Consider the following 23,634-nt stretch of genomic DNA (forward strand, 5'->3'; position numbering starts at 1 on the left):
CATGCTGTCAGCAAAGATCACCAGGAAATGAAGGGGTTTTGCGGGCAGTGAGCCTGCAAAGCCTTTTGCCGGCATTTGCTTCTCTCAGAGAGTCTGAAACTGACGGGCAGGAAGGAGAGAGCAGGAGCCTCCTTCTCCTCAGCCCAAGGGCCATTTGGGGCCTGGAGGGAGAGGGTCAGCTGCCCCGACCACGCAGGCTGGCACCCTCCAGGAACAGGTCAAGGCCTTAAATCCACTCATCTAGCTTGGCATTGCCTACCCACTGGCCGGGAGCAGTTCCCCAGGATCCAGGCAGGGATCTCCCCCAGCTCCAGCAGCTGTGGGTGCAACCTGGAGCCAAAGAAGCAAAGCAGCAAACTTGTTAATAGCAGTCTACAGATTGCAGCTGCTTTACTGCTGATTTGTTAATTGTATGACTGATGCTGTACTTGCGATGTTCTGTTCCATTCTGGTTATTTATTGTTTGCAAGCTGCTTCATTTGAAAGGAAAGTGGCGTAGAAACACCACTATCAATCCAGTGGACTGGGATTCCCCTGCTCCCTTTGCAGAACAGACTTCAGACTGACTGGTTCCACCACTTTTGCAGGCTGGAGACCTGGGATTTTGAATAGCAGGCTTCTTAGGTGCTGCTTGCATTTCACTGCAGGCGACTGAGACCCCACGGAAAAATGCAAGATGCTAATACAAAACACAGCAATGACAAACCTAGACAGCATCTTTAAAAGCAGAGACATCACCTTATTGACAAAGGTCCATATAGTTAAAGCCATGGTTTTCCCAGTAGTGATGTATGGAAGTGAAAGCTGGACCATAAAGAAGGCTGATCGCCAAAGAATTGATGCTTTTGAATTCTGGTGCTGGAGGAGACTCTTGAGAGTCCCATGGACTGCAAGAAGATCAAACCTCTCCATTCTTAAGGAAGTCAGCCCTGAGAGCTCACTGGAAGGACAGATCCTGAAGCTGAGGCTCCAAGACTTTGGCCACCTCATGAGAAGAGAAGACTCCCTGGAAAAGACCCTGATGCTGGGAAAGATGGAGGGCACAAGGAGAAGGGGACAACGGAGGACAAGATGGTGGGACGGTGTTGTCGAAGCGACCAACATGAGTTTGACCCAACTGCGGGAGGCAGTGGAAGACAGGAGTGCCTGGCATGCTCTGGTCCAGGGGGTCACAAAGAGCTGGACACGACTCAACAACTAAACAACAACAACAATACAAAACACAAAAAAGGTTGTAAAGGGGAGAAAAATCCCCGCTGAGGTTAATGGAGTTCTGTTGAAGCCAAGAGTGAGAACGGCCACCCGAGACAGGATGGGCCACCCCGACTGCAGGGGCATGTGGAAAAGCCCTGTCAAGGGCAAGAAAGGCTGGGAACCCACCCAGGTCAGCACACGGGACAGAGCAAGGGAACCTAGGGAGTGGCCTTATACAGAGTCAGACCACTGGTCCATCTTGCTCAGTGCTGTCAACACTGACTGGCAGCAGCAGGTCTCCAGGATTTGAGGCTGGAGCCTCCCAGCCCTGCCAGGAAATGCCGCTGGGGATTGAGCCCAGGATGGTCTGCTTGCAAGGCAGGCACTCTCCCACTGGGCCACGGGGAGCAGCAGCCTCAGAAGGACAAGGACAGGGCAGGGGCAGTCCCTGGGGTGAAGGGGCCGGCAGCAGGGCAGGGAAGGAATGGGGACGTTTTATTGTATTTTTAATATTTTGTTGGGAGCCGCCCAGAGTGGCTGGGGAAACCCAGGCAGACAGGCGCGGTATAAATAAATTATTATTATTATTATTATTATTATTATTATTATTATTATTATTACAGTGGTACCTCTGGATATGAACAGGATCTGTTCCGGAGCACCGTTCATATCTAGAAGCAAACGTAACTAGCGACGGCACGTCTGCGCATGCACGCACGTCATTTTGAGCGTCTGGGCATGCACAAGTGGCGAGACCCAGAAGTAACACGCTCTGTTACTTCCGGGTTGCCGCGGAGCACAACTCAAACACGCTCAACCTGAAGCGCATTCAACCCAAGGTATGACTGTATTATTATTATTATTATTACTACTACTACTACCACACAGCATGGCCGGAGCCCGCCTTGGGCGCTCCTGTAGCAAAACCTAGCCCTCTTGTCCATCTCTTGGCACACGTCCCCCCTTGGCGCCCCCCCCCCAGGCACGCGGAAGCAGCCTTACGTTCACACTCCGCCACGTCCAGGTTGAACTGCTGCAAGGCCCCCAGCGAGAGCTGCCGGACTTCGGCTTCCAAGAGCAGCTGGGTCAGCGAAGTGGCCAAGTGCTTGCAGGCAGACATGCAGGCCGTCTGAGCCACCTTGCCCTGGAAAGCAAAACGGGGAAGAATGTCAGAAGGGCTGCTGCAGGAGGGCGAGATCTCCAAACGGGGGAAAGGGGGAACGGGGGGGGCAGAGACAAGGGGGGCACGCACAGAACCACACAAGCCTTTCCCAACCAGTTCTGGGGGAGATTTGTTGGTGGCATCAGCCCCGACTTGGCCTGGCCTCGATGACCTGCAATCGCTGGCAGGTTCAGCCAAGGCAGATTCAGTTCCTTGACACAAGGCAGGGTCAAAACAAGTTACAAAAAGTGTTTTCTCGCCAAGCCTGAGGACACAGGAAGGGTTTCTTTCCTCTCCTGCATAAAACCCTGGCATGATACAGAATAGGAAATGCTTTATCACACACATAAGATGACTGTGTAAACCAGCCCAGAGGGTGATGGGATCAAAGTGAGATTCCCAAACTGGGAATCAGTATGAGCTTGTATTGAATTGTATTACTTGCTCGAACGATTTGCTTTTTCCCTGCTTTATTTAAATGTTACTGTGTTTCTGATATTATCATTATTATAGCAATCACAATGTTTGCTGACTTTTCAATGCAAATGGTGTTAATAGGAGCCATCCTGAGAGCAACATTTGTTCCTGGAAATTAAAATTTGTTACTGCGAATATTAAATCAAAATCAACTTGCAAATTTCGTATCAATGTTTAAGGTTTCTTAAGGAGTTCGGGTTTCACTGGAAAGGTCACCATGGTTTGTTCGGGTTTTTTCACTGCAGACTACATTTCCCATGATGCTGTTGCAGTTAACTCTTGTCTGGAAGGAACCTGCGCCCTGCAAATTCCGTAACTACTTTTGGCTTTCATCAATGTAGCTTGCTATAGAAATGACACCTCCCATTCAAAGCAGGTAAGGGAGCCTAATAGTAAGCTTTAAGAAACATTTAAAATTGCTGAAAATTTAGAGAGAAATGGAGCAAAAGCGTGGGAAGTCTGCTGCCAGGAAGAAAGAAAGAAAGAAAGAAAGAAAGAAAGAAAGAAAGAAAGAAAGATGGAATAGCTAGCATTTATGTTTGGCCCTGCAAGATTTACTGCTCCATTCCACTTGAAGGTACATTCTGGTAAGAGCTGCCACTGAAGCCTGGTAGCTCCCCCCCCCCCCCGAGTTGACAGCAATATTTGGGCAGTTCCCCACAAAGTGGCTTGGGAGGCCCTGGACACCGTCCACTTGCGAGTGTCTGAATTCTCCCTGCCCTATCCATCAATCCTCTAAGCCATGGGTAATTAATTAATTTGTGAAGCCTGGGGGGAAATAACACGAAGGAAGAGGTAATTATCCCCTTAGAAACCCATGCAAAGAGAGACACTGGAGGGGAAATACCCAAAGCAAGATGTGCAAAACTGGCGAGGCTGCTCACTTTGGCTGCGTTTTCAAGAGCAGCAGATTACATGCATCCACAGCTAGAGTCTGAATGGGAAAAGATGCACCCTGACCTCTACACACACACCGCTGAGCAGGAGACAGGCTGCCACATTCCTGAGATGCGATGTCTTTTGGGAACCTCCAAGAAAGGAAAAGCGCACAGCTTCCCTGAGTTTCTGGTCCCTGCCTGGAAAGACCCTTGAGATTTCTCAGGCTCTGAAGCTGGAAGCAGCTCCCTGCGCTGGTCATCTCAACAGATTTCCCTTCACTCCGCAAGGGAGCAACACAAGAGGCCTTCACTTTCGTTATTATTAAATAAGAGGAACATCCCACTCCTCTGGGTGGACACTTCAGATCAGAGAAAGCCGGAGAAAGTTTTAATCACCGCGTACTCTATTACTAGAGGGATGTGGGTGGTGCTGTGGGTTAAACCACAGAGCCTAGGACTTGCCGATCAGAAGGTTGGGGTTCGAATCCCCATGACGGGGTGAGCTCCTGTTGCTCGGTCCCTGCTCCTGCCAACCTAGCAGTTGGAAAGCATGTCAGAGTGCAAGTAGATAAATAGGTACCGCTCCGACAGGAAGGTAAACGGCATTTCCGTGCGCTGCTCTGGTTCGCCAGAAGCGGCTTAGTCATGCTGTACGCTGACTCCCTCGGCCAGTGAAGTGAGATGAGCGCTGCAACCCCAGAGTCAGCCACGACTGGACCTAATGGTCAGGGGTCCCTTTACCTTTTTACTCTATTACTGCATCTTATGCTATATTTTGGCCTTGGGACTCTTTTAAATAACAAGCATTCAATGGAAACAACAACAACAAAAGTAAGTAGTAGACATCTCAATGAGTTTAAAAAACAAGCAGAACACATTTATCTGTCCCTGTTGGACACACCAGGAGGATGAAAAGGGTGTCTCTCACCCTTTCAAGCTCTGGTTTTCAGTGGTGGAAGCTTCAGTCCCCCCGTCCCCAATGCAACCGTCCGCAGAAGGTGGTAGCAGTTGCTGCTTAGCCTGGGTTAAGGAACCCCAGGATCCAGAGGTACCTGGCAGCAAGGTGCCAGAGAGATCCATCAACCGGAACGGCTGCTTGCTGTTTGCTGTTTCCTGAAACATTAGAAGTAACCCTCAAATGAAGGGGACGCAGACAGGAGCAGGAGCCGATTTGTGCCCACTGTGAAGCTGCTTGTCCATATCAGATAAGCAGGCTGCAAAATACACACAGCCTGGCACATTTACAACCCCTGAGATGGTGATCCTTGAAAGAAGCAGGCATTTCCGGCATCTGATGGGCGAGGCTCCGAGGCCACAATATGGCAGCTAGCCTCTCAAAAGGGCCACAAGACTCTTCTGATCTTGTTGATGCAGAATGCCAGAATCCAACCCTTTGAAGTTTATTCTTAATGCTAATGACGCCTTGCGGGAAGAGAACAACCACCTTTAATTATCCTTGCTACTTACGACGGCATTTTGGAGGAACACCCCTTCCCCCGCCTCTTTGCCAGGTAAAATGAACAGTTTATTCTGCAGACGCATAATACCATCTCATGCCAGAAAGCCCGAGAACAGTATGAAGCGAGTAGTTTGGAAAGCAAAAAAAGGAAAATGACTCTTTATTCTCTTTCAGCGAAAGGAGACTGTACGTGAACCAAGTAATCCCAAAAGTCCCCTGCCGTTCCAATTCAGAACAGGACCGGACAGGCTTGGAGATCAACATGGGAAAAGAAAGCTTTTGGGGGAGGGCAGGAACTCCGTGTCAGACCCAGGCCAATAAAAGACGGAAGGCTGTGGGGCGGCTGGACTCCAATTCTCACCAAATGGGCCCGGCTAGGTGAGGCTGGAGGGAGCGGAGTCCAGTCTGGAGGTCACCACAATAGCCACCCCTGACTTCTTATGAGCTTTGGGATTTTTGGAGGGGGAGAGGAATCTGGTGACCCTGCAACTCATGTCGTCACCCCAGCTTATTCTCTCCTGTGCTTCAAATCTGTTCACAGACTCCGTTTTCCTTATCAAACGCTTTCTCCCGGACCACAACACTTAACGAATCACAGAAGTACGGAGTTCGGAAGGACCCCAAGGGTCACCCAGTCCACCTCCTGCAAAACAGCTGACGCTAAATAACTCTTGACTAGGAGCAATACTCTTTTTTTTGCTGTGTACGGAGACAGGAGTCTGGCAGAAGGGAGGACAGTACTTCTGGAGACAAGAAAGGGGGATGGCACGGAGACTGTGGAAGAGCTAAGGAGAGCCAGTGTAGTGTAGTGGTTAAGAGCGGTGGACTCGTAATCTGGTGAACTGGGTTCGCTTCCCCGCTCCTCCACATGCAGCTGCTGGGTGACCTTGGGCCAGTCACACTTCCCTGAAGTCTCTCAGCCCCACTCACCTCACAGAGTGTTTGTTATGGGGGAGGAAGGGAAAGGAGAATGTTAGCCGCTTTGAGACTCCTTCGGGTAGTGATAAAGCGGGATATCAAATCCAAACTCTTCTAAGGAACGGGCAGCCTTCACGATTAACAGAGGAAAAGCTGGTGAAGAAAATGGCAGGGGCCCCCGAAACCCTGTTTTCTGGTAGCGTATCTGAAGAAATGCATCAAAAGCCGATGTTTTACGACAAATTACAGAAGCCACTAGGTTACTGGGGCTTGATGGAATTGGCCCAAGAACTTTAAAAAAATCTCCCATGTGAATCTGACGGACTATTAGCTTAAATCAGCCTCATTAGCATAAGCCTCATTAGCAGAGGACTGGAAGGTAGATGGCATGGGCATCATTGGAACAATAATACATATATATTTAGAAGAATCTGGGTTAGAGTGGGGGGTCAGGAAATTCCAATCTTATCACCCTACATTCTTAAAGGCTAGACTTGTCAAACTGATTGGCAGGACAGGCAAATGAAAGGTCTTCACAAAGCGTGCAGTAAATTCACGGAATCTGCTGCCACAGGACGTGGAGGCGGCTGCTCTAATCCATGGAGGAGAAGGCTCTGAACAGCTACAGTGGGTATGGTCGACATTAGCAACCTCCAGGTTCAGAGGCTCTATCCTACCCACCCCAACTCCTGCCCAAGTCCCTACGGGAGAGGGTTGTGCCCACCCGCAGGGACACAGCTGGATACGGGAATACCCCAGGACTGTCCCTGCCCTCACAGGAAGTCATCCAGGGGAGTCTTTCGTTGTCCTCTTATGCATCTCAACGGCTGTGCAACCGGTGCCCTGAAAGAGGCAGCACATTTCTTCTGACGCTGAGAAGGAGGTGGGGGGACGTTGACAGAAGGATGACATACCCGCCCCAGTTGTGGTTTCTGGCACCCTGAGCACAAATCACTGTGAAAAATCAGGCTGGTGGGCCAGCATTTCTTGCTGTGCGTGGAGTGTTTTATGAGCTTCTGCGTTTGGGACCTTGCTTAGCTTTCTGGCAGGATCCACAGCTGGCCAAATGTTCCACCATGTCTCTGCTTTCTATGCTTTGCAAACATCCACGTGGGCCTATTACTCACCTCAAAGCTTTGGAAGCACAGCGCCCTTGGGCTCAGCACGCAGGGCGGGGGGAGGAAGACCCACGAAGAAGAGGCACCACCTCATCCATCACTCAGGCCCTTATTCCAGCAGGCTCCGTTCCTCAAAGCTCTGCTACATTCCATTTCTCGCAGGCAAAGAGAAGCGAGAAGGGCAAAGCTATTTCACAGAGTGACAGGATAACATTCCTGGCCGGCTGCTCTTGGCCTGCGCCAGCGCTCCTGTACCAAGTCCCATTTCCAGGGCCAGAATAAGGAGGGCAGGCAGCAAGCGGCCTGTCCGAGGAGAAGCACAGGAGATTGAGCTGTGCAGTCGAGGGTCAAGCATGGTCAGAGGGGGCCACTGTGAAGCCCCAAGCAAAAGCCGTGGCTCAGACTTGCAGCAACAGTTTTCCTTCTTCATTCGCAATCCTACTTTTCATTCTCCATTGACAGCTGAGTCACTCACCGCCTTTGTGGGGACTCATAGAATCACGGAATTGCCAAGTTGGAAGGGACCCAAAGGGTCATCCAGTCCAACCCCCTGCAATGCAGAAATCATAGCTAAGGACTCCCTCCTGAGACCACCAGGGACTGGACAGTGTTTCATTTCTCCCTACATCCAGCTCACTTGCATGGCTGGAAAGTCACTCCAAGCCGGTGGTTCCCAAACTTTTTTTCAAGCCATTGCAACCTTGGTTCCATAAATTCACCCCCAACCTACCCTTTAGAAACTAAATAGCAGTTTGCACAGCCCACTAAGGAAGACAATAACACAAGAAATTCAAAACAGTCACAATTAATTGCACATTTGTTCAAAATCCAATTAAAACTATTTGATTAATTCAACAAAAACGATAAACTTGATCCAGTGACAGCAGCTTTTCAAAGTCTGATTGCCACTGACACCTCCAGTGCCCCCCTAAGGAATCCCACTGCCCTCCCCAGGGGAGGTACCCCCCACTTTGGGAACTAAAGGCAAACCTTGCTCCCCTGCTCAGCAGGGCAGGCGCCTTTCCAGTCAATAAGCCTTCTGAAGCTCAAGAACTGCTCATCATTTCACAAGGCATCGGCCGCCCAAAAAACAAACATGGCGCACTCTGAAACCTTGCCTTGGCCAACGTGCCCAAGGATGACCGCAGCAGCAACTGGAAGAGCAAAACCCCTGTATTCAAGGAAGCTCCCTAGAAAACCTTCAGGCTGCGTCAACTGTTTATCCAAGATTTTTGAAAACAACACAGAAAACCTAACTAGCTGGACCAGGGTGAAAAATGGCAGCAAGGGCTTATGAGATGCTGCACTGCCAACACCTTGGAGTCTGCGGACGGTGTTCTCTGGCTTCAGCCTGGTTCAGTGCCAAATAAAGCCAGACACTTCAGTGGCACCGGACTTTGCTGGGAAAACGAGACAAGCGTTTAATAGAGGAAGTTGAATGCTGGTGCATTTTCAGGCACATTGCCCACCCAGTCTAACAATTTCCCACTCTGAGTGGCAGTGGCCTCCTGATGCTACCTACCCCCCCCTCCTCTTTTTACCTGGGGGTGCTGCCAGGGAATGAACCATGAACCATCTCCCTGAAAACCAGGGGTCTCTGCAACTGACCCAGGACCTCTCTGAAGGTGATCTCTCACCTGCCAATGACCAGGTGCCTTTTACTAGGGTGACCCCAGGAAGTCCTTTGCAGCTGCCGCTCCTCCTTTGCATGGCCCATTTATTCAAGGGGGGCGGGAACCACAACCCTGAAAGTGCATCTCCTAACTGTTGCTGCCTGCAGCCACGTAGTGATTGCTCTTGCGCTTGAATCCTGTTTGCGGATTTTCCAGAAGAGGCACTTGGCCAGCCACTGTGAGAACAGGATGTTACACCAAATGGGTCATTGGCCTGATCCAGCAGGCTCTTATTACGTTCCTACCTCTCCTCCAAAGAACTCTGGATTCCCAGGTTGTCGCCCATCTGGGCACTGACCGGATGCGGAACGGCTCAGCTTCAGAGAGGCTGCTGTTTTAGAAATCTGGTGCTGTGCATGATATAGCCACTGCCCACAGGAGGGTGAAAAGGGATGGGTGAGACCGGGTAGCCCAACATGCCTGGAGGTGGGCAGGGCAAACACAGAGGCCAGGAAGGCAGAGATTACTCTCTTCTGAGGCCAAAGTCAAGCAAGGCTGCTTGGACGGCTGCAGAGCACGTGCTCTGGGAGGACTCCCATCTGCTTTGGAAAACTAGGCATGAAATCACCTAATTCCATTTGTGTTTCAGACCCTGAGCAATGGAGTGAACCCTCGGGGTCCCAGAGGAGGAGTAATCACCTCCGCAAAGAAGGCCAGAGCTGAAAGCCCTGAAAGCCGGCCATCCCCGCAACACGTTTTTTTGGTGGTGACAAGAAAACACACTCAAATCAAGGAAATGTGTTAACAATTAGAGGATTAGGGGCAGAGCTGAAAGGCTGCCTTGTTAATTAGGGAACCTCGCTATCAAAGGCCTCATTAGGAGCTACTGAAACTCAAAGGCTGTTAAAACAAACATCCATTAATTCCAGTCCACAATCAGGGTCACGTTGGCTGCTACCTACCTGACTGCAAGAGGGAGGGAAGGAGGGAGGGAGCGGAGAACCTCCAGGAAACCACATCTGGCTGTTCTGCAAGGAGAGAGCAGGACTCCTTGCAGACATGTCGCAAGAGGGGTGGAGCCTGGGCTGGGGGGGGCACTCCTGCAACATGGGGAAGCTGCAGGCTGGGCCACTCAAGGAAAAGGAGCCCATGGATCTGTGCTGGTTAGCAGGTAAGAAGGAGCAGGGCTGAGGGCGGTCCAAAACACTGGGGGGGGGCACCAGGTTGGGAAAGGCTGGAGTAGGTTCCCTAGAGTGCCCCCTCCTCCCACCAAAAGCACTTCAGGCGGAGATAACATGGCCTCCTTATTCTGCAGCTTGGGGGAATAGGCAACGAAACTGCAAGTAAGGTGGTTCAAATAGTAAGTTTAAGGTGATGGATGTTGGGGAAAACATACCATGAACTCGTTCAAGGGATCTAAACTAACGGGTTGCTAATCGCGAAAGAACTTGTGCTTGTGCTAAGTGGAAAGGAAGAAAAACGTGTTCTGTCTTGGGGATTCCTAGGAAAGTGATTGAAAACAAACCAGCTATCATAGCATTGCCAATCTGTGGAGGTCCTGCACGTGTTGCTGGACTGCAAATCTCATCATTCATTGATCACAGAATCATGAAATTGTAGAGTTGGAAGGGACCCCAATGGTCATCCACTCCAACCCCTGGCCAATGCAGGAATCCCATTGCAGGGGGTTGGAGTGGATGACCCTCGATTACGGGACATGCTACCTGGGGCTGATAGGATCTGGAGCCCACCAACATCTACAGGGCTCCCACAAGTTAAGTCACTCCTGGTACAGGAGAAGAAAAACAATACTGGTTTTGAAAATATGAATGGAGAAGAAAGAGTGAAGAAAGGCTTGTTTGTTCCCCACTTCTCTCCTTCGGGAACTCAGGATCCCCCAGTGCAGCTGACGGGTGCTAGGGCAGCTGACTGGTTCAGGGCAGACAGAGTGTGGAATTAATATATGGAATTCTCTGCCACAGGATGTCCTGCTGGCCAGGGGTTTTGTTACACTTTCCCCAAGGAGCACCTACTAAGGTGTTGAATGGAACCTCAGAAGGTCGGCGGTTCGAATCCCCTCAACGGGGTGAGCTCCCGTTGCTGGGTCCCTGCTCCTGCCCACCTAGCAGTTTGAAAGCACGTCAAAGTGCAAGTAGATAAAGAGGTACCGCTCCGGTGGGAAAGTAAACGGCGTTTCCATGCGCTGCTCTGGCTCGCCAGAAGCGGCTTAGTCATGCTGGCCACATGACCCAGAAGCTGTCTGCAGACAAACGCCAGCTCCCTCGGCCAGTAAAGCAAGATGAGCGTCGCAACCCCAGAGTCGTCCGCAACTGGACCTAACAATCAGGGGTACCTTTACATGGCTTTTAAAGGCCCCCTGGCACAGCATCATGTCCCAGGTTCTTGGGGTTGGTGGGGGCTCTTATTCCAGTGTCCAAAAGCTGGCCATGGCAGAACCTTAAACCCCTCAAAAAGGGCAGGAACCTTGTCCCCCCCCAACCCCCAGACTGCCCAGCTACCCCAATGCCCAGCGCAGTAGTCATTCCTGAATTTTCCCTTCCGTGGAGGTCACATCCACTTAGGATAGAAGGCAGCTGCCCTTTGCAGGTTATTTTACTTGAATTTGTCCCCCAATTTTTATTTACATTGTGACGGGGGCGGGAAGGAAAAAGGTTAGCTGCTTTTTGACCAAGAGCTGATGTATCCTTGCACTAGACGTGGCAAGCGTAGGATTTCAAAGAAGCCAGTGACTTCACAAAGTCAACTGGAAATTAATAGGTTCTTTTTGATTGGAGACTGTGCCCGACTCAGCATTTGATCTGGGTCCATGGGAAACAATCGCAAGTGGCCAACGCTGAGGCCAGTGTGTGGAAAAGACTTGGACACAGGAGGAGACGGACGGCAGGCGCTAAACTATACAGACAGAGTTTACTTGGGTTTGGAATTCACTGAGAGGAAGAGGATGACGTTTTCAGCCAGTAAATTGGAGTCCTTGTTGACACAGCACAAGGCTCACCACAAGGGAGTCACTGCGGTCAGAAACAGAAGCTGCCATTTTGCTGGGACCTCCGCAGCCCCCAGTCAGGAGCGGATTCTGTGTAAGACCCACTGTGTGCAGGAGGAGGAGATCCCAATGGATTGGGCCTCTTATTGGATCCATGCTTAGAACAGGGCACTTTTCCAATTCCCACATGTGCAACTGAGTGAAGACAATTATTGCCTCTCCCTCTGCAAGAGCCACATCACCTTCTCTGCCCAAAAATGCCCCATGAGAAGCAAGTTACAAGACTCTCCTGTTAACACACCTCAGTTCCAAAGCCCCACAGCACTCAGCACCCAACACAATACAGGCACATGGATGGTGTTGGCTACACATGCATTCTGAAGGGCAGAATCTTCACAGTTCAAGGTGCATCGCTGCCACTGTGGGTTCATAAAGTCTGCATTTTTTAGAATTCTCTGTACCCTTAAGTCTGAAGAGGAGAGGAACCTCCTGGGTGTCCCTGGGGCTAGTCCCTGGAAGGTAAGAACTGCTTGACAGTGGAACAGACTCCCTCGGGTGGTGGACTCTTCTTCCCTGGAGATTTTAAAGCAGAAGTTGGGTGGTCACCTGCCGGGGATTCTTCAGCTGTGATTCCTGCATTGCAGGGGGTTGGACTGGATGACCCTTGGGGTCCCTTCCAACTCTGCAATTCTATGATTCTATAAAACAGCCGCAACTGTCCCCCAAATACCTGCTGTCTCCTGACTACCTTGTGGCTGATCACTTCATGACCCAACATCTCTCCCTCCGAAGGAGATTCCTCCCTGCAGAAACCATCACACCAGGAAATCCATCCTGCACAAACCGCAGGCAGGAATAAGCCTTTGAGCCTGGGAGCACTGGCCCTTTGGAACTGCCTCCTGTTGCACACCAGACAGGCACCATCTTTCCAACATTGACTGAAGACCTGACTTTTAAGTGGAGATTTTTATTCCAGACTGCATCTGCGCTGGATTGAAAATTGTTGCTATATTGTCTCTGTTGTTGATGCTTGTATTGCTAAATCACTTTGGGGAAATGACTCAAAAATCAAGTATGGAACTAATTAAGAGTAGCTTAACTACAATGGAGATACAGCAATTAGTAGCGTTATAGCAGTAGAAAGGAAATTCTGACTGAACACTGGGAAGAACTTTCTGACAGCAAGAGCTGTTTGACAGTGGAACAGTCTGCTTCGGGAGGTGATGGACTCTCCTTCCTTGGAGGTTTTTAAGCCAAGGTGGGATGGTCATCTGTGATGGAGCCTCAGCTGAGATTCCTGAGTTTGGACTCAATGACTCTTGGGCTCCCTTCCAACTCTACAATTCCATACTTCCATATTGCCAGGGGGACGTGTGCCACCCTGAGTGCCTTCAGAGAGGGGGCAGGGTACAAATAAACAGTAAATAAACCAGATAGCCAAGTGCTAGTATCTCTAATGGCTATTTAAATGGCAGAAACGCCCAACCCTGCCGCCCCATACCAAGGAGGGGGCTCTTCCACACACCACAACATCTGCTGTCATGAAGAGCCAACACAGGCTGGTGCCAATGTGGTGCCCCAGGGCATGTCCACCGGATTGGGAGACTCAGCTCAGTTTTCAACAGACTCAGTGGGTGGCCTGGGCCAAATCCTGACTCCAGCTCAGTGATGTCCCTATTACATGGGCTTCTTTATGCTAAGAAGAAGAAGAAGAAGAGGAAGAGGAGGAGGAGTTTGGATTTGATATCCCGCTTTATCACTACCCGAAGGAGTCTCAAAGCGGCTCACATTCTCCTTTCCCTTCCTCCCCCACAACAAACACTCTGTGAGGTGAGTGAGGCTGAGAGACTTCAGAGAAGTGTGACTGGCCCAAGGTCACCCAGCAGTAGCATGTAGAGGAGTGGGGAAGCGAACCCAATTCACCAGATTACGAGTCCACCGCTCTTAACCACTACACCACACTGGCTCTAAGAGAGAGATTGCCCACATCTTTTGTGGAGAGGCTTCAAGCATAAAACAGAGAACAGCAGGCCAGGCACTGTTCGCTTTGTCTAAGATGATGGTGAAATTTATATACCCTGCTTCCTTCTGACCGGGTTGCCCCAGCCACTCTCCCAACAAAATATTAAGAAGCACAATACAACATCAACCATTAAAAACTTCTCAGAGGCACAGCACAGCTACGTGAGAGAAACCCAAGGAGAGGCCTTTGGTCTAGCCAGGGCAAAGGTGGGCAACGCCCTGGTCTGCCAGGGATCCCAGCCGCAGCCTCACGGCTACTCTTGAAGCATGACTCAGGAGAGTATAAATATGTGGTTAGGCACGGACTCTCCTCAGCCGAGCCAAGGGCAACTTTTCTGCCAGGCAGATGCCAAAAACACTCCTCAGGCAAACATGCAGCGCTTGGCAGCTCCTGGAGGCATGTGGCCAGGAGAGCAATCTAGCAACAGCCAACAAAGTCACCTAGAAGAGGGACTCGGTGGGGGAAGCAGGTGCCTTAGACCGAGTCAAAGTCTGATGCTTCCACTGATTGGCAGCAAGGGCTCTCCACGGTCATTTGGGCAGGAAAGGGTCTCCCTCATCCCTACCTGGGGAAGCTGCCAGGCGCCAAACCTGGGATGCTGTGCCCACGGAGCAACAGCCCTCAGGGTGAAGGAGCTGGACCCAGTTGCGACCCTCAAGTAATTAATCGGCGAGATTCAGCCACTGGAAACCTTTCAGTCGACCCAACGTTACTTGTTTCTTAATGCCTACAGAAATCCTGGTGAGGGCAACAATATTTTTAATTTTTCTTTAAAAGAATCCTTATCAAAGCAGGCACCATCTTAGGAGAGCTATTCCCTGTCCTCTTTCATCACTCTCACAGAAGAGGAAATGCAGGCACCAACTCAAAACAGAGGAAGAATGCTTTCTTCTGATGGAGCTTTGATCAGCTGATTAAAACTCATATAATTCCTCGGCTAAGATTTCTGCAATTGGGTGGTTGTTCTAGGTAAGCCTAAGGAAATTAGACTGGCCTCGACTAGAGCCAGGGCCTTTTTGGCCATGGCCCCGGCCTGGTGGAATGTTCTCCCACAAGAGACCAGGACCCTGCGGGATTTGACATCTTTCCACAGGGCCTGCAAGACGGAGCTGTTCTGCCAGGCCTTTCGGCAGGATGCAAATAGACTTACTTTCCTTTGTATAAAACAAGTCCGAAGGAGGCCCCCAACCCGCTCACAGGTCCTTGTATGTTCAGTGGAAACAGTTAGTCCTGGCAAGTATTAAGGACTCTCAACTCCAACCTGATAATTGCCACCTGCCCAGCTTTTAACTTGTCTGAATTAATTTTAAGATGTATTTTAATTAATTGATGTCTGTTTTTATGCATATTGTGTTGTTTTTATGATGTTAGCTGCTCTGAGCCTGGCCTCGGCCGGGGAGGGCGGGATACAAATAAAAATTTTTTATTATTATTATTATTATTATTATTATTATTATTTGCCAGGAACTCTTTATAAGGGCAAAATGCTTAGTTAAGGCCAAATGTTCCACAGCAGCCTCAAGCACAAGTCAAGAAGGTGCACTGAGCCCCGTTCCTGTTTTGCCCCCAACTCCGTCCGTGTCTTGCTGCAGGAGGGCCGTTCCACAGGCCAGGTCCGTGACCATTTAGTCCATTGAAAAAGTCACGGCATGTTCATTCTGACACATGCAGCTTGGAGGACTAACTGCGAGATACAGCCTCTGCCTTTAACTAGGCACAAACGCAGTTTGCTGAGGGCAACTTTTTCAGAAGGGTTGAGGCAGCCCAGTGCAGAACTGTCCGTGTGTCAATTAATGACTTCCTTGCCTTGTGAAAAACAGGTTTGTGGCCTTTTCTTTACAAGCCTTTTGAAGGTATTCACGAGTCTGCCTGGTCCTCATTTGGAGGATCCTCTAAGCCTTTGGCTTCTGTTCGGCTTGTAGCAGGAGAGCCACAGGTCAAACCATGTGCTGCGCCGAAACCAAGCATTTCCGTTTGTCTGCTTTAAATTTGCTGCCTCTCATTCCTGATGAATGTCCCACGATCGCCCTTTGTGCTCAGAGAAGGGGATGAGCCCACGGACCAGCTGATATTTCACGTCCCATTGATGGATCCTGCCTGGAAAAGCCTCAGAGCTTCTCCAGAAAGGGAAAGAGTTTCTGCAGATATGATAAAACCCCTGAATTTGGGAAACGCAGCCCAATATATATATTCCCATCATGGAATCTGCATTCCCGATTAAGATGGGAGCATCTCTCCAACGAACTTGAGGTTTTAAGCAATATCGGATACCCAATTTTAAAATGAGTTTTTAGCAACACATTTTGGGGGGCTGTGGCAGGGGATAAGAACTTAAGAAGAGCCTTTGGATCGGGCCCATGGCCCGTCTAGTTCAGCATCCTGTTCTCACAGCGAGCAACCAGATGCCCCAATGGGAAGCCTGCAAGCAGGTCCCGAGTTCAAGAGCAACTCTCCCCTCTCCAACAGTGTGACGTGGCAGCTAAAAAAGCCAATGCAATTCTGGGCTGCATCAATAGGAGTATAGCATCTAGATCAAGGGAAGTAATAGTGCCACTGTATTCTGCTCTGGTCAGACCTCACCTGGAGTACTGTGTCCAGTTCTGGGCACCACAGTTCAAGAAGGACACTGACAAACTGGAACATGTCCAGAGGAGGGCAACCAAAATGGTCAAAGGCCTGGAAACGATGCCTTATGAGGAACGGCTAAGGGAGCTGGGCATGTTTAGCCTGGAGAAGAGGAGGTTAAGGGGTGATATGATAGCCATGTTCAAATATATAAAAGGATGTCACATAGAGGAGGGAGAAAGGTTGTTTTCTGCTGCTCCAGAGAAGCGGACACGGAGCAATGGATCCAAACTACAAGAAAGAAGATTCCACCTAAACATTAGGAAGAACTTCCTGACAGTAAGAGCTGTTCGACAGTGGAATTTGCTGCCAAGGAGTGTGGTGGAGTCTCCTTCTTTGGAGGTCTTTAAGCAGAGGCTTGACAACCATATGTCAGGAGTGCTCTGATGGTGTTTCCTGCTTGGCAGGGGGTTGGACTCGATGGCCCTTGTGGTCTCTTCCAACTCTATGATTCTATGATTCTCCTGTGGCTTCCAGTGAAACAAACTCCCTTGGAGGTGGTGGACGCTGCTTCCTTGGAGGCATTTCAGCAGAGGCTGGGTGGCCACCTGTCAGGGATGATTTAGCTGAGATTCCTGCCTTGCAGGGGGCTGGACTAGATGGCCTCTGGGGTCCCCTTCCATCTCTGCCATTCTATGGTTCTATGGCAGTATATTGTCTCCCTGCTTATTTAACTTATATGCAGAATTCATCATGCGAAAGGCTGGGCTGGATGAATCCCAAGCCGGAATTAAGATTGCCGGAAGAAATATCAACAACCTCAGATATGCAGACGACACAACCTTGATGGCAGAGAGTGAGGAGGAATTAAAGAACCTTTTAATGAGGGTGAAAGAGGAGAGCGCAAAATATGGTCTGAAGCTCAACATCAAAAAAACGAAGATCATGGCCACTGGGCCCATCACCTCCTGGCAAATAGAAGGGGAAGAAATGGAGGCAGTGAGAGATTTTACTTTCTTGGGCTCCATGATCACTGCAGATGGTGACTGCAGTCTCAAAATTAAGAGACACCTGCTTCTTGGGGAGAAAAGCGATGACAAACCTAGACAGCATCTTAAGAAGCAGAGACATCACCTTGTCAACAAAGGCCCGTATAGTTCAAGCTCTGGTATCCCCAGTAGTGATGTATGGAAGTGAGAGCTGGACCATAAAGAAGGCTGATTGCCAAAGAATCGATGCTTCCGTAAAAAGCTGGCTGTCCCCTATGAACTTGGAAAGAGGAAAACCTCCCAGGGTGCAAGTGTGCGGTGACGAGGGCGGGCGATGCACTCCAAAGACAGACGTCAAGCACCACCCACCGAGAACCCAGGCTCCCTGGTCCCTGGCCGGCGCAGCATGACGACACCTTCTCGGGCAGCTCTTGTGTGGCTTTTCCTTTCTCCGGGACTTGTTTTCGAAACAACATTCTTTCCGTTGGGCAGATTTTCCATGAAATACAAAGCAGCTGCCATCTTGGTAGGAGGAGGCTGATTCAACACAGATAGCGATCTCTCTCTCAAACACAGACACACACACACTCAACGGCCTGGAACTTCCGTTTTATTAGTTGCCTCTTCCCAACACGCCGTGTTGTCTACAGAGGCCAGAGAGTGCAGCTGGTTCCCCTGCCCACACACAGTACATGCGCAAGCAGCACAAAGGATGTGGCAGCTAGACTGGTGACTGGGAGCGGCTGCCAAGACCACATAACACCGGTCTTGAAAGACCTACATTGGCTCCCAGTACATTTCCGAGCACAATTCAAAGTGTTGGTGATGACCTTGAAAGCCCCAAATGGCCTCGGCCCAGTATATCTGAAGGAGCGTCTCCATCCCCATTGTTCAGCCCAGACACCAGGGTCCAGCTCCGAGGGCCTTCTGGTGGTTCCCTCCCTGCGAGAAGTGAGGTTACAGGGAAGCAGGCAGAGGGCCTTCTCGGTGGTGGCACCCTCCCTGTGGAACGCCCTCCCACCAGATGTCAAAGAGCTAAACTACCTGATGTTTAGAAGACCCCTGAAGGCAGCCCTGTTTAGGGAAGTTTTTAATGACGGATGTTTTAATGTATTTTAAAACTTTTGTTGGAAGCCGCCCAGAGTGGCTGGGGAAACCCAGCCAGATGGGTGGGGTGTCAATCAATCAATCAATCAATCAATCAATTAATTAATTTTATTATAATCCTCCTCCTCCTCCAAGTCACAGTAAAGATCCCTTCAAGCAACAGTGTCAGACTAGGACCTGGGTTCAAGTCCTTCCATAGCTATGAAGCTCACTGGGTGTGACCTTTGGGGCAGTCACTGCCTCTCAGCCTAAACTACCTCACAGGATAAAAAAATCCTTCCAGTAGCACCTTAGAGACCAGCTAAGTTTGTTATTGGTATGAGCCTTCGTGTGCGTGCACACTTCTTCAGATACCTGCGTATGTGAAGTGTGCACGCACACGAAAGCTCATACTTTTAAGCAGAGGTTGGGTGGCCATCTGTCTTGGATGCTTCAGTTGAGATCCCTGCATTGCAGGGGGTTGGAATAAATGACCCTCAGCGTCCCTTCCAGCTCTACAATCCTGTTTCTTTGAAGTCCTCTGGCCTCTTGTAGGCAGAGCCCAAGAATGAACCCTTCCGCCCTGCCCAGGTGTAACCCACCACCCAGTCAATGCCACCTGGAGGAAGGGAGAGAGCCTTGCATCTGAGGAAGGACTTTGGATGATGCTGTAGCAGATTATTGGTACTATGCTGCAGCCTAGGGGAACCCCTACCTCTCCGCAAACGTGATTGAGACACACTACGGACCCCCAAATCTGCTGCCCAATGCAGCCTTTGGGGCAGGCATCCGGAAACTTGATTTGGAACCATCTTTGGTAGCAGAATGTGGAACGTACAAAGGGTGCACTCTAACTTTTCTAACATGCCGACTGGATTAGTGCTCGGCTTGCTCAGTTAGTAGAAACTAACTAGAGAATGCAACGTGAGACTATTTACGTTTTTAAAACGGTGGTAGTTAAGACACACAGCTGGATGGGAAAGCCGAGTCCCTCTCAGACACAGGGTGACGTCACTCGTCCCACGTCCAGCGGAAAGAGCCCTCCAGCCCTGGGCACCCACCTCTGCAGGCTCCACCACTGCCGCCACCCGGCTCTTCATCTGGATTCAGTGGCCACAGGGCACACAGCCTTCCCCGCCAACCACACTGGCTCCAAACAGCTGCTTACCCTGGACAAGAGCCGGGAGGCTGACGGAAAAGTGTGTAGAGCTCCCTCCCGGCTGCTGCCCAGCTCCCTCCTTCAAGAAGCCTGTGGGGCACCAGGAATTAACCCCGCCTGCTGACACCGGACCACCTCCCTCAGGTGACCCAAGTGGAGCTACCCCAATGCGGGTGGCAGAGACTGCGGCTGTTTGGAGCCCAAAAGGCGGAGCTCCCTGGGACACGAGTCCACCAGTGGAAAAAAGGCTTCTCTGTGTCCATCCTTGCATAACAGAGACTCAAACGGCAAAGCAGCTACGCCTCTAGCAGTGGAGCACACGTGGGGTTAAGTGGGGGGGGGGAGAGGGAGCCAGGACAGAGTTGGATGAGCTTCTCTACCAGAGGTGAACCAAGCAGTGATGGAAGCTGTTAGAAGTGTTCATTGAACCAGAAAGCTGCATTTCTGTTTTCATTGAGGTGGGGGGCAGCAGCTCCCAGGGGGGAGGGGAGAAGGGAGTCGGGGTTCTTCTGCCCCCCAAGTTGGAAACAGCAAGATTCCCAGGGAGCTCGTGCACATTTCCTGCGGATTCCACAGGGGCTTGTAGAGCTAGATCCGCTTCCGCCATGGATCATGCAGCGGTTGCGTGGCCATCCGTCAAGGATGCTTTCATTGAGATTCCTGCATTGCAGGGGGCTGGACTAGCAGACCTTTGGGGTCCCTTCCAACTCTCCGATTCTCTGATTCTATGCCAGAGGAGAAACTGTCCTCCATGCAAGTCCTCTGACCTGTGAGGAGAGGACAGGGAGCAAAGCTTGAGGTGGTCCGGGGCCGAATCTTACAGAGAAAATTCCCATTTTGGGGCAGTCCAAGGACTGCAAGACGTGAGCTTTGAAAGGTGAGAAATGTCCTTCCTCAAAGGATTTCAAGGTGAGGCTGGAGAAGACACTTTGGGTACAGGGCAGCCTGCTGCAGTTAGTGGAGCTTGGCCCAAGCAGCCTGCCAGCTCTTTTGCTGCTCCATGGTGCCCTGCGTAAGAGGCTGCCCTCTGCTCCTGCATCCTCCCAGGGTGGCCTTTGCCCTGCTGATCTCTCACCTTGACATATGGGCAGAGGAACCAGGAATGGACAAACTGGGGGATGGAGCCTCAGAGCACGTCTGAACTCGAGTGCCACCCTCTGGCCAAAGGAGGGCACCGCAGGGACAATGGGTGCTTTGGGAACCACCTGCACCCCCCACCCACCTGCCTTGGGCCATGTCTGGACCATTAAACAGTTATGACCCTTTTGAGCAGCGCCTGTAGTGGCTGCCTTGCTCCGGAGGGATCTGACGCCTGGAGCTGTGCTTCTTTTGCTCCTGGGATAAAGGCGCAGGGCTCCCTCCTCTGGCCCCCCACCCTGCCGCCTCCTGGGCCCACAGGCCTCGGCTGGTTCAAGGAACCTTCTAACAGACAAGGGGCAAGCAGGGCGGCATGGAACGCGGGCAGCGCACTGGGCATACTCACCGGCATGGCTGAGTGGGCATAGGAATCCCCCTAGGGAGGGAAGGTCAAGACAGGAAGCTTCAGAAGACACAGACCCACCCGGCTGGCAGGGGGAGGGGGCAGTCTGGCTCCACGCAGCAGCTGGCACCGTCCTCCTCCACAGGGAGGAAGGGAAGCACTGCCTGGGTGAGTCACGGACCGGCTTCTCTTCCGCAGGCAGCCTGGCCAAGGACAAGGGAAGCAATCTGGGGGACAGGGGGACCCCGGTCCTGAGGTCAGAGGCAGAAGAGCCACAGTTGCAGAGGCAGCCAAGAGGCAGTTGCAGAAGAGGCAGCCAAGCAGCAGTTGCAGAGGAGGGGAAGGGGGCTGGCCTTGCTTGTGAGAATTCAGAGGCACCGGTGGAACTCTCTGCCAACAGAAATCCTGCAGGTGCCTTCTGTTTCTACATCTCAAAGCCTGCAGAAAAGTTGTCTGTTCCACCAAGGCTAGGCAGACAATTAAGAATACCTCTTTCTGCAACAGTTAACCGATCTCTGTCTTGAGCCTTTTCTATATGGCTTTTATTGCATAGTTTTATGTTTTGATTGCTTTGATGGGGAGGTGTTTATGACACAGTGGTATACAAATATTTCTAGAAATACTTTGTGGATGTTCATCTTGTAAACTGCCCTGTGATCTTCAAATGAAGGGTGATAACTAATAATAATAATAAAATCTGGGTGAGGAGGGAGGAAGGGGGAACTGCCACTGGGATCAGGTCGCTGGGCCAGATGGAGGACTGCTGTTTGTGTCTGGAGGGGGGAGGGGGGTTCACAAACTGAGGGGCATCACCAGCCAGGGGTGTCTCTGGGGTTCAATAACTTTTGCCAAAGGCACCTTCCCATCGGGTTTCTGCTGCTGGGCTCACGAGCTATACGAGCTAGTGGGGTGCCTCCATAGTTTAACTCTGCACTGTGCGAGGAAGGCCTTTCTATCTGTCCTGAATCTTTCAACATTCAGCTCCTCGAATGTTCTATGGTTATCGGAGAGGGAAGAAAACTTTCCTCTATCCCCTTTCTCCATGCCGTGCATAATTGTATAAACTTCTGCCATGATGCTTGTCACTCGGCTCTTCTGACAGCAATCTTGCAAGGTAGGCCCATCTCACTGTCCTCATATTGCAGATGGCGAAGGGGTCTGCAGCTGAGGAAGCCTGGCTTGCTCAAGGGAGCTTGTGGTCAACGCAAGATGTTGGCCAAGGGTTCTGTGGGTCCCAGCTTAGCCTCCCCCCTTGCCCCACATATGCGCCCCCCCTCGCCCACCAGCTCCTAGGTCATGATGGGGCTTTTGTATCCAAACCGGGAGGTGCCGTTTCCCTCACATTTTGGATACGTGAGCAGCTGCATTACAGATGCGCTGATGAGCCCATCCAAAGGGGCAAATTTCCTTTACAGTGGTAAAGAACTTTACTCGGGTTAAGAACTTTATTCGTTCTGGAGGTCCATTCTTAACCTGAAACTGTTCTTAACCTGAAGCACCACTTTAGCTAATGGGGCTTGCTGCTGCTGCTGCTGCTGCTGCTGCTGCTGCTGCTGCTGCCGCGCCGCCGCCACCGTGCAATTTCTGTTCTCATCCTGAAGCAAAGTTCTTAACCCGAGGTACTATTTCTGGGTTAGAGGAGTCTGGAACCTGAAGCGTATGTAACCCGAGGTACCACTGTATGGGGAAATAAACTTTGCAAAGCTCTCCACCACCCAGGCGCAAGCAAAGGCTTTCTGTGCAAGGACGGCGAGGGCCAGATCGACACGCGAAGGAGGGGCCTGGACCCAAGCAAGACTTTTAAAGATTTTTCACGGTTCCATCTGAAATCTGCGCTCGCCATCTGGCCAAAAGTAAACAGGGGAGGAGGGGGGAAAGCGAGGGAGAGGCTGAGGGAGGGAGGGAGAGCACCAGGCTCCCCTTGCAAAGAGTTCAGGCTGAACTGCTGGAGCCGATTACGGCCGGGAGGATTGCTGAAAGATTACTTCCCCTTCCCAGGTCGCTGTAACCTCCTGACCTTCCCCGATTACCCTGCACAAGAAGGTTATCAAGATACAAGCCTCCGAGGATTAAAGGAAACTTAAAAATCAAAACAGAAAAACACTCCTTTCCCCAACAAATAAAAAACTTCCTTGCTTTGTTAAGCTGACAGCCTCGCCATAGGTGTTGACATAACCTTCCATCTGCAAAAGGCTTAAAGTCAACAAATCCGCATGCTTGGCGCAGATCTGTCCGGGCGATTTACTCTGACTTGTCTGACATGAAATTAAAATAACAGGCAGCCACCAGGGACAAAGGGGCTCCCTCTCTCTCTCTCGCCCATGATAGCCATCTCCTGCAACCAGAGACCCGTTCTCCAAAGAGCTGGAGACCATTTTGAAAAAGATATATATATAAAATACTAGCTTGTTTTATTTTAGATTTGGGTGCCGGGGTTTGCCTCCCATTCCTTTGTGGCGAACCACTACCACCCTGCTCGACTAGCGCATTCGGGGTGCGGTGGGCGTCC

General features: G+C 50.8%; 1 protein-coding gene and 1 long non-coding RNA gene across 3 annotated transcripts in view; one reads left to right on the top strand and one right to left on the bottom strand.

Moving 5' to 3' along the window:
- LOC308485481 overlaps positions 1-20,794 on the top strand; it is a 131,013-nt gene extending 110,219 nt beyond the window's left edge. Inside the window, exon 3 of the long non-coding RNA XR_013990554.1 lies at positions 20,778-20,794. This is a non-coding gene — a long non-coding RNA (uncharacterized lncRNA). The remainder of the gene's footprint in view (positions 1-20,777) is intronic.
- Positions 1-23,634, bottom strand: part of LOC308485295 (exocyst complex component 6B) — a 93,391-nt gene that overhangs the window by 56,121 nt on the left and 13,636 nt on the right. For both annotated transcript variants that reach the window (XM_081020974.1, XM_081020975.1), the window contains exon 9: positions 2,197-2,338. In XM_081020974.1, coding sequence (XP_080877100.1) covers positions 2,197-2,338 — 142 coding nt within the window. The remainder of the gene's footprint in view (positions 1-2,196; positions 2,339-23,634) is intronic.

Source organism: Podarcis pityusensis (genome assembly GCF_964106645.2).
Source record: "Podarcis pityusensis genome assembly, chromosome: 9".
Classification (NCBI taxonomy): domain Eukaryota; kingdom Metazoa; phylum Chordata; class Lepidosauria; order Squamata; family Lacertidae; genus Podarcis; species Podarcis pityusensis.